An 11,210-nucleotide genomic window follows, 5' to 3' on the forward strand; every position below is an offset into this window, starting at 1 on the left:
AAAAAAAAAAATCTGACAGAGGTTCTAACCTTTCCCCATTCTATGAAAAAAAAAATATATATACAAAGTTTTTTGGCTTTACATACACCCAATCTTTTCCATTTTTTTTTTTGTGAGTGAGGAAGGGGTAAAACCTTTTTGTTAACCTTTTATTGCTACATATGTCCCCATTTGGGGATTGTCTCCTTATTTCTTGTCTACTTGAGGGTTGTCAGACAAAAACAGGAAGTGGTGGGAAATTCCCTCTCAAATATAGACACAGCAAAGTCTAGGAAAGTGAGGAGAAAGCCTCTGTCAGCATGTATTCCCCATTAGGGACATTTTCCCTTGCTTCCTGTCCAGGTGACGCTGACAGAATTGTTGAGAAAAGTCCTGTATTAGGACATAAACCGTACTTAAAGTAGAAGTATAGCCAAAGCTATTTTGGCTGTACTTCTGCTAGGGATCACAGGAGTGCAGTTTGTTTTGTGGTCCCGTTACCTGTTTTCAGCCAACAGTGGGCCAAAGCCCGCTGTCTGCTGACGTCACTCAGCCTCTCCACCCAGATGCCTGGACTGGCAGCTGGCTCTGGCTCTCAGCGTGCCACGGAGAGTATGAGCCAGCCATCCTCGCCCCATTCATAGCCCAGTGATCCAGTGAGCGCTGAAGGGGGAGAGCAGAGAGCCGGTGGCTGACAGTCACCAGCTCTCTGCAGACTGAAGACCAAGAGCTGAGCGAGCAGTGGTCTTTGATCACTCAGTTCTCAGTCTTTGAGCCGGCGAGGAACAGATGTAGTATCAGACTGATGCATCCACCTCAGTGAGTGTAAATGGTTTTTTGGGGGTTTTTTCTTTTTCAAAATCCATACTTCTCTTTTAATATTTTACCAAAAAATTATTCTCAACAGGAATGCAGTCAGCATTTAAAACCTAACACAAGTTAGATTTTCTTCCCCCAAAAAAAACTTTTGCCTGCACTTAGCCTTTCATTTTATTGTGTTTTGTGGCTTTATGGTTTCTTTTTCTCCACTTTACAATAGTGACCCTGTCATGGAAGAATGCTCATTACTTTTTGGAGCTTCATGTCGACAAATAAATATGCACAGATATAAATGTTTTTGCCCTTACAGCTGCTATGTGGAGAAGGGTTCATGACTACAACTTGTCTTTTCACAGGTTTTTCCTCACTGTCATTATCAGACCAGATGAGTCTATTGCAAAGTGTCTGGATGGAGGTTCTCCTCCTTGGGGTGGTATTTCGGTCCCTTCCTTACGAAGATGAAGTTGTGTTTGCAGAGGATTTTGTTCTGGATGAGGAATCATCTCGCTCGGCCCGTCTTTCAGACCTCTGTTCCTGTGTTCTTCATTTGGTGCGCAAGTATCGTGCATTACGTGTGGAAAGAGAGGAATATGTTATGTTGAAGGCCCTCACACTTACAAACTCTGGTGAGAAGTTTACACAGCTCGTGTGTCTCCGTGTATTTTTTAAGTAAACGTAAATGTATCTTTGTCCTTTTCACATTGAAGGAATTTGTATCTTGTTTTTTAATACCTTAATACAGAGTACATAAATCACTGGCTTCCATAGATTAACACAGTGAAGATCCTATTCAGTCTGACATAAACAGTTTTGGAAATGCCAGTTGCCTCACAGGCATGCTGCCTATTTGTCTCATTACTTTAAGGTGCATGTAAATCCACAGTGTATTCTTCTGTATGTCTGGCACAACTGATCACATGTGAAGCACCATGGCAGCTGCAGATCACATAGAAGCTAAGTTAGCAGCTTCCTTGACGTGAAAGAATAGGAAGGTTTAGTTATTCTTTAACCACTTCAAGTCCGGACACTTTCACCATCTTCCTGTCCAAGCCAATTTTCAGCTTTCAGCGCTGTCACACTTTGAATGACAATTGTGCGGTCATGCAACACTGTACCCGTATGAATGTTTTAGCATTTTTTTGAGACAGATAAAACTTTATTTTGGTGGTATTTATTCACCACTGGGATTTTTATTTTTTTTTTGCTATGTAAATGAAAAAGTCCAAAAATAAAAAAAAAGTTTTTCTTATAAAATTTTGCAAATAAATAATCTTCATAATAAATCTTGGCCAAAATGTATTCAGCTATCTTTTTAGTAAAGAAAAATAACCCAAATTAGTTTATAACCAAAAATTATAATTTGAAAAAAAAGTTTTTTTACATTTTATTTTTATATATTATTTGTTTTTAACATACTGTCAACAGTCTCGCCATAGAGACACTGTACTACTTGTGGGGGGTGATGAAGATTTTTTTTTTTACACTGATTGCTTTTACACCCATAAAAGCTGTAAAAGCAATAATTTCTCCTTCTCTCTGGCTGCATTCTTGCAGCCATTGAGAAATACTGTGAGAGCTGTGATTGGTCACAGCTTGTCACATAGTACAAGGCTGTTGTGAATAGCCTTGTACCATGTGACCTCTGTGATCATTCACAGATTTCACGTGTAGTAAGCAATGATGTCAGAAGTGACATCTTGCTTACTACTATTCATGTGATCACTGATTTGCCAATCGGTGATCACATGATCGGGACCTCACACAGAGGTTCCGTACAGCTCGCTCCCAGTGAGTGCACACAGGCTGAAAATGTGGGTGCCGTTTATGAACGGCAACCCGCTCCTGCACTGCTGCCATCCGGCTGTTTATACACATGGGCCAGACGGGAAGTGGTTAAAAAGAACCTGATGGGATAAAATATGTAAGCTGTCATTGCTGATTTGCTTTGAAGATATATGATTAGAGACTGTCATCCTGATCCTTTCATCCGTAACATATGCATATAAGGTGTTGGGACACCTGCTTTACTTTGTCTATACTAGTCTGGTGTAGTAATTTAAAGCGACTACATGTACCTTTTTAGAAACAACATTTTCATGTCTGTCTTTACAGACTTCCTTGTAGTATGCCTACAGATATGAGACAGGCAATAGCCTGATATCTGTGATGTATCCACCAATCAGGACTTTTGTATGTCAATTGGACAGGTTTATGGAGCCCCTCTGACCCCCTTTTGAGTTGGCACTGGAGGTGGATGTAGCACACCTCTCCTATCCATTTACATAAGCCTAAACACACAAACTGTTATCTGAGGGTCCAATGCCTAGGCAGTTGTATAGTGTCAGCATGTCTGACCACCCTATAGTGTCTATGGACACATTTACTGTTCTATTTAGGTGCAGGTCTATCATTCACATCTGGCTGGGTCTTCATGATTAGTGAAAAACAGATTGTCCTGAATGATACAGATTTTACAAATGTATATATAATACAGAAATTGAAACTCCAGCTGGACAGGGGCACTAGGACAGTATTAGGGGCCAGTCAGGTGCCCTGCAGTGCATATTAGTTTACAAGGAATATTCTGAGAGGAGCTGTGAGGAAAGAGAAGACTTATTACTGTTCCTTCTGTGACTTCACTGTCCAGCGACAGGCTGGTATCACAAGGTGACCAGGCTGTATTGCTCAAGAGAAATGCAGGAATAAAATAACCCAAAACATACTTTCCTAGATGATTGTAGCATCAATCCAATGCGCTAACTGAAGCACCAGACTGTAGAGGGGATGGGAGCATCTGAATCAGGCTCTAATCAGCACACTAAAAGCCTGAGACAGCTGCCAGTCAGGCATCAGGGCAGGTCCTGACATTATTGTCGGGATCCCTCCATGCTCTATCAGGCTTTAGCTTACTGTTTCCTGAATCTGGGTCATAGGAATGCAGAACGAAGTGACCCACAGGAGAAGTATGACTGATAGAGCTTTGGCCATACTTCTCCTTTAAATGCAGTCAAGACAGGTCAGGTTACCAACCTGTCTTTGCTTTCTAGTGGTTCCTTTCCATGTTATATATGTATTATCTAATGTATGTGCTCTATCTCCACAGACTCTGTACACATTGAAGACCCTGAAGCTGTTCTGCGTCTTCGCGATGCCCTACAAGAGGCACTTAGCGAGTATGAATCAAGTCGTCACCCCGAGGAACCCTGTCGTGATGGAAAACTGCTTCTAACACTCCCCTTACTCCGTCAGACAGCAGGGCGCGTCCTTCAGCACTTCCACGCCCTGCGGGAGGAGGGGACCGTCCCTATGCACAAGCTTTTCCTGGAGATGTTGGAGGCCATGATGGACTAAAATGGAGGCATTCTACCTGCAGGAGTCTCCTGTAATCTCCTTTAACTATGTGCAAAGCAAGACGATTTAATGAATGTATGGGGGTCAGACGTTTAAGGGTTTCTTATGCACAAATACTTCTTGGAATTCCTTATAGACTAACAAGGAAGATACCACAAGACTGGTATAGACATATGAAGCAAAACGCATAGTTATTGGATGCACAGCTAAGAAGATATAAGCCATGGGACAGTGACTGATGGGAAGGGGTGTCTTCCCTGGAGCCTATGTAACAAAATCAGTGTTTTGTTTTATTCCTATTTAATTAAGCAATGTGTTAATATCCCATGGTGGGATAACAATGGCAAATAGAGCTGGGAGTCCTTCCATCCTTAAATGAACACTTGAGCCATATGCTGCTCCTTGTAAGCAATAGGGCACGTCATAACTGCTGAAAGTAAGTTATTGGTTTGTGTCCCTCATCCTCTCTTACTGTATTTTATTGTGTATGACTACATGCCAGTTACTTGTTTTTATTTTTTAGTGAAAATATGCCGAAATCATCTTATTTAGTGACAATCTATGTGTTCAATGTCTCAAAAATTATTACTTTAGGATGTATGGTACTGTTTTAGGAACAAGACATATGTTGTTCCTATATGAGAGCATTTTTAAATACTTGAGTTGATTCAAATTTTACGAACACTATTGATTTGAAATTGCAGGTGCTGTTTGTGTTAAGCAATTTCCTATTGTGCTTCTGATTTCACTTTTTCTTTGCCCAAAACAGTGGAGGGGGGATGATTTACTAAACTGGAGAGTGCAACATCTGGTGCAGCTCTGCATAGAAACCAATCAGCTTCCAGTTGTTTTTTGTCAAAGCATATTTGAACAAGCTGAAGTTGGAAGCTGATTGGCTACCCTGCACAGCTGCACCAGAGTTTGCACGCTCCAGTTTTAGTAAATCAACAAGTGTTTCTGTTCATTTGAACCATCCACCTCTTTCATAGAACGTGGTTTGGAAGTGGAATATTATACGGGGTTTGCACTTTTGGTCAATACATTGTAGATTTTGTATTCAGACACATGTGCACATTTTTTTTGACCCTGTATAGAAATTGACCCCAATCAGAGAGCCTTCCTGAACATGTTCATAGTTGATATGTTTGTTGGGATACCTGTAACATTCCACTTTTCAATAATGGATATATATGGCTTTATTCAGTAGAGTTCCTGTTCCTAATGAGAATCTTTTAAATGCAGTAACCCCTATAAACCAATCAGGATTTATTCTGCTAAAGTCAGAACATGGATTCTGATTAGTTGTAACTGGATATCATGCTTATAAGAAAATAAGTTACTTTTTTTGGTAAATGCCAATAGAGGTTATCGGTTTTGTCTCACAAGAGTTACCTTTGTATGTATAAACAGACACCTATCCAGGTCCCTCTATGTTAATATAGAGCAGGGGTCTCCAAACTTTCTAAACAAAGGGCCAGTTTACTGTCCTTCAGACTTAAGGGGAGCCAGACTTTGGCACTGGGAGTAGGAAAGGTCCTGATATTAGTGGAATAAACAATGTCCCATTGTCAATGCCATTGGGAGGAATCGTGCTCCATTGTTGAACTGATTTGGAGGAATTGTCCCCCATCATTGGTGGCAGTGGGCCCCATTGTTGGTGTCATTGAGAGGACTTGTGCCCCATATCTTTAGTGTGGTTGGGAGGAACTGTAACCAATTGTTGGTGGGAGTCATTCTGCCACTTCACTGGTATCAGTGAGGGGGAAATTTATGCCCCAACGTTGGTATCAGTGGAAGAGCAAGCCCAGGGCTACAGTTTGGAGACCACTGATTTAGATTAAACAGCACCGGTTCTGACAATCATTCTGCACACGCAGTATCATTTGTCATCATTGTTAGTCTTTGCCTCACTTTATTTTCAGAAGAATCAGGTCCATGGAAATCTGGAATAACATCTAAGGCCTCCTGCACAATGTGCTTTTAAAAAAAAAAAAAGCCAGTTAAAAGGAATTTTACTTTTTTTTTTTTTTGTTCAGCCTGCAAAAGCATCTCTATGTTAGCCTATGTGTCCATGCACAGTGAGGTGTTTACAGGCTTAACCAAAAAAAAAAAAAATCACGTTCAAGAGAGAAAAGCTAAAAGCCAGCATCAATGGTAAAAGTCTCAGCTGCCTGTACCTCTGGATCTACTGCTTATTTGGTCATATGATTTTCCATGAATTTTGCATATGCTAAGCAGTAAGTGCTGCAGTAGATCCTGAGCTATAGGCACCTAAAGGTATTTATGAATCTGTTTTTGTTTTTTTTTGTTTTTTTTATGTAATTCTTGTGTGTAAAGAATATGTAATTCTTATGTGTAAATCCTGCAGTCTTCGGGCTGGTCCAATATTGTCACAGGTCCTTCCTGCCCTCCTCTGGTGGCAGTTCAAAAGGAAGTACCACTCGGGGCTTGTTCACATCATGGTGTAGAGATGTCAGTTTTTCTGCATGGCACAACAAAATCAACTGCTCTCTATGTGCCCTGTTCACACCAAAACACTAGTACCACATGCAGATTTTTTTTTCTGCACAGCAATCTGCAACGTGTATAAAACTCCTGCATGCATGAAAACTGATGTCTCTGCAAGTGAAATCTGTGCGCCAATTTCCATGCATGTATGGTGTGAACGAGTCCTAGGAGTGCTCTGGGACAGGAAGTGGGCTGAATGAGGCTAGTTGTTACATCAATCCCAGCATGACAGTCTAGGCTCACAGAAAGTAATTGGAATGAGCTGGCTAGGGATGCGCCAAAATTTCGGCCACCAAAACTTACAGGCCGAAAATAGCTAAGCTGCTAGGAAAAATTTAGCTGATACAGGAGACTGTGTGTACTGTAGATGTGAGGGGGTGGTTGAGAAAGGCAGGAGAGGAGCAGTGTATACAGTGACTGGCTGTCAGTGCCAGGTTTTTTTTCCCCCTTCACTATAACTCACAGGATTAGCTGTCACTTTCCCCCCAGCTAAAAGAAACAAAGTATCCTTTTAGTTTATTTCCCAAGTTAAAAGAACAAGTTTCCTTTAACTCCAGGGAAAGTGACAGCTAATGCTGTGAGCTATAGTGAAGAGAGGAAAAAAAAAAAAGCAGACAATTGCATTTAAAAACCTGCACTAACATAGTGACAGCCAGTGAGGGAGTCTCTCTATATACACTGCCCCCTTCCCCCTACAAAGAGGACCTATCACATAGGGGACTATTGGTCCACTATTTGATAGCAATAGAATCCTAAGTTGAAAAAAAAAATATATATATATATATGAAAGTAGAGAAAAAAAAAATTGTAGCCTCCCCCCAGGCATTCTGAATTTTTGGTATCGGCACAAAAATTTTCATTTCGGTGCACCACTACCGCTGGCCCATCCTTCAATTACCAAGATGTTTAGGAGCTGAAAGGAATGGCTGCACCAGAGAACTCTGGGTTGGTTCAGCAACAAAAGTTTTTTATCTTTAACAGATTCTGCACACTATTTTTTTTTTTAAACTGGAGTACCAAGATGTAAACATAGGTTCAGCTTCTCCTATTTCTGGATCTACTTTTTTAGGGCTCTTAAGGTTATCTGATCAGTTCCACCTGTCTGTTTCTCAGCTAGACCTGATCAGTAGGTCCATGCAGCTCTATGGACAGGCAGGTGTAAATGAACTTTTGTCACACCTGCCTACCTCCAAATCTGATCAGGCCCGCCAAAAAATAAAAAACCACAATCTATGTTTGGGTGGACTGGATCACAGGCAGCTGAGTATAAACAGGCAGCAGAGTCCGTTTACACCCCCCCCCCCCCCACCGCAGAGTGCGGTCAGTGTGTGTCCTGTCATCCACCTCATCCTGTTCCAACCAGCATGGGATCAGCTGTGTGAAGGGGCCCTTAGAAATGTAGTTCTCACTGAAGGTGATCCTCCCAGTAGGATGAATAATATGTACTTAAAAGTGTAACTTGAAGTGATCTTAACTGTAGCAATGCTGATATTGGCCACAAGGTGTCCCTATAAGGCCCCTTTCACATGAAGGGTCTGATCAGATTCTCAGTATGCTACAGCCATTTGGGAAAGTTTCTCATGATGAATCTATTTCAAAGGGTGAGGTTTGTTATCACTACAAACATGGTTTTGTTCAGATATTTTTAAACACAGTGTCCCACATATAAATACAAGTACCATGCAAACATATTTATGGCAATTTGCAATGATTTCCATCTTTACCAGATGAAAAACAAATATCAAATGGAATTGGATTCTCGGCAGCACTTTTTCATTCATGTATTATTTGTTTATCAATTTTATGTTGCCAAATTATTGCAAGTGCATTAGAAATATATTTAAACCAACACAGTCCTCTCCATGATTTTCAACCAAAAGCAATCTTGTGGCTTAAAACTGAGAAAAATTTGACAGAAAACAGCAGCCCATTCACTTTCCTTAATTTAAAAAAAACAAAACAAAAGCGGATTGAATGCTTGCAAAATCGCCATGTGTATGTTTTGTGATTGCTAGTGTTAAATATTGTAATGAGATTATATAAGCAGCCATCTCGTTTTCTCATCTTTATGCAAATTAAGTGTTAGTTGTTCGGGTGGATCTTGAAAGGCTGCTAGAAGTTACTTGCACTACAATGCAAAGGAGGTGGATTTACTAAAGGCAAATTGACTGCGCACTTTGCAGTTGTAATCATTTTCCCCAGATCTTTGTAAAAATGGTAAAACACTGCTGATTTTCCACCATCCAATCATGTACCAGCAAAAATGCTTTTCTGTTTTTCTTTTTAAATTTCCTTGCACCTGATTGGGTATGCTTTACAATTACCAAGGGAAATGAATGCAACTGCAGTCTAATTGCCTCTAGTAAATCAAGACACAGGTCTTTTCTTTTTTATAATTATTAGATCAGCCCCCCCCCCAAATGCTATAGCAGGTGACATTGTCATCCTTTTGCTGAAATTCTGGGACCCTCAGTGTTTTCATTGCAATTGTGGCATCAACCTCAATATTTTTCTTCTACAGAGGAAACATTTTAGTACAAGGCCGGCTTTAAATGACACTTGTCATGAAAACAAGCATGGGGGATGCATTGCTGGCCACTGGAAAATGCTAGTTGCTTGGTTGTATTGTTGAAATTCCTAAACAATCAGTAAGTTGGAAAAAACTGAACTTAAAGCATGGCAGCCAAGCAAACAACATTCTCAAAAGAAAGAGGACAGCACTGGCAAACCTGCTATGTCACGACAGATGTATTTTAAAAGTGGGGAATTTTTTTGTTTTCTGTAAGGGCTCACACACTGGATGCTACGAAGAGAACAAATGTTAATAATTGGGCTTCTTGCACCATGCTGTATGTTTTCATGGCTCTTAAATCCTCCAGCCACAACAGATTGGCAAAGAGATCAGGGATAACATCCTCTTGAGCATAGCTGTGTTAAGTGCTAATTTGACTATCATTTTAATCAAGTGTACTATTGAATGTAGTCATAAAATACAAAAAGTAGTTCAGGGCGCAAAAACTTAAATACTCATCAGCAGTGGTTAGAAAAGAGTTCTATTGTATAGTAGGGCCTTACTTAAAGCGTAGTTCCACCCAAAAGGGGAAGTTCTGCTTTAAAGATTGTTCCCCCGCTCAACATTAAGGATTGGCACCTTTGGGGGGTTGGGGGAAACGTGTACCTGAATTTGACAGGTACCCGCTCCCACTTCCGCTGCGATTAGAAACGGCAGTCCCCGAAGTCTTGTGGGACACGTGACAGGTCCCAGAAGACAACATGGCCATTCAGGAAGCACAGCGCTACTCGTGCATGCGCAGTGGGCACCCGGCTGTCACAGCTGGGTGCCCACACTGAAGATGCCGATGCCTGGAATATAGGACGGCCAGTGAAACGGGCTGCGGCGGGGGGCAATGTGGGATCGTGGGACAGGTGAGTGGCTGTTTTTTTTAAAAGTCAGCAGCTACAGTTTTTGTAGCTGCTGACTTATTTTTTTACAGAGTGAGTGGAACTCCGCTTTAAAGTGGTTGTAATTCTCAGGCATGAAATATGAACAAAGCATATCCCAACTGAGTGTCATTTCTGTCTGCTGCCAGTATGAATGACTTCTGACAAGTTCTCCTGAGAGAGGAATGGTGACAGAGGAGGGACCTCCAGTAGATTGACAGCCTCAGCTCTGGTCCTGTGAGCTTTGTGAAGGGGATGATGATGGGGGGGGGGAGGTGTCCCATCCCTCCAATCAGCTCTGAGACCCCTCACTGCGTCCTACAGAGTGTCATTTAAGATCCCTGCCCTTATTTCTGAACTCTCAGACAAGCTTTATAAACTCAGCACTTTGAAAGGATGTAGAGAAAAGAAGACTGCAGATAGACGGGGGTACAACTTACATAGGATAATTTGCTTCATCCCTGTGGTCATCCACTTCACTGGCTCTATGTGTAAGGATTTCCAATCACTTTAATACACCCATTTTTACAATCTGACAGGTACATGATGGATTCTGATTGGTTGGTATGGGTACTGCATTTTACATTTTTAATAAGCCTGTAAATTGATCAGCTGAAGGTATTTGGCCAAATATTTGCTTGGAAATATATCTCATAATTTTGTGTGGTTTAAGCAGCAATATAGGATTTGGACAAAATTTTATTTTGTGAGATTGACCCATAGGCTCATCTTTACCATGAACGGTGTCTCAGTCTTCGTCTTGATTGCTAGCATTCTCCTGTATTTTCACCCCCTGTGCCAGCAGCAGCCTGTTTTTGAGTAGTTCTATAGTTGCAATGAATGCTGACCCACATGTCAATGGGCCATAAATTGATTTTTTTTTTTTTCATGTTCAGTGCATTTTCATGTGTGTAATCCTCTTCCCTATACCTCTGTATTCGCATTAGTTTGACTCTTCTAGCCCTGACTGTACTGGGCAACTCTGTATATAGAATAATGTGCATATGTAATATACCTCATTGCTTAGAAATGTATATTATATACAGATCACTGTATACAGATATGGCTCCAAAGGCCTGGACTGCAATAAACATCAGGGATATTTCCTTGTG

The 11,210-nt window shown here is 41.0% G+C and overlaps 1 protein-coding gene across 4 annotated transcripts in view; it reads left to right on the forward strand.

The window, feature by feature from the left end:
• Window positions 1–11,204, forward strand: part of ESRRA (estrogen related receptor alpha) — a 32,729-nt gene extending 21,525 nt beyond the window's left edge. For all 4 annotated transcript variants that reach the window (XM_089652834.1, XM_089652836.1, XM_089652835.1 and 1 more), the window contains 2 exons: window positions 1,155–1,424; window positions 3,902–11,204. In XM_089652834.1, coding sequence (XP_089508960.1) covers window positions 1,155–1,424; window positions 3,902–4,149 — 518 coding nt within the window. In that variant the 3' untranslated portion in view covers window positions 4,150–11,204. The remainder of the gene's footprint in view (window positions 1–1,154; window positions 1,425–3,901) is intronic.
• The last annotated feature ends 6 nt before the right edge of the window (window positions 11,205–11,210 follow it).

Source organism: Staurois parvus, unplaced genomic scaffold (genome assembly GCF_062004578.1).
Source record: "Staurois parvus isolate SC_StPar_1 unplaced genomic scaffold, SC_StPar_1.0 ptg000694l, whole genome shotgun sequence".
Taxonomy (NCBI): domain Eukaryota; kingdom Metazoa; phylum Chordata; class Amphibia; order Anura; family Ranidae; genus Staurois; species Staurois parvus.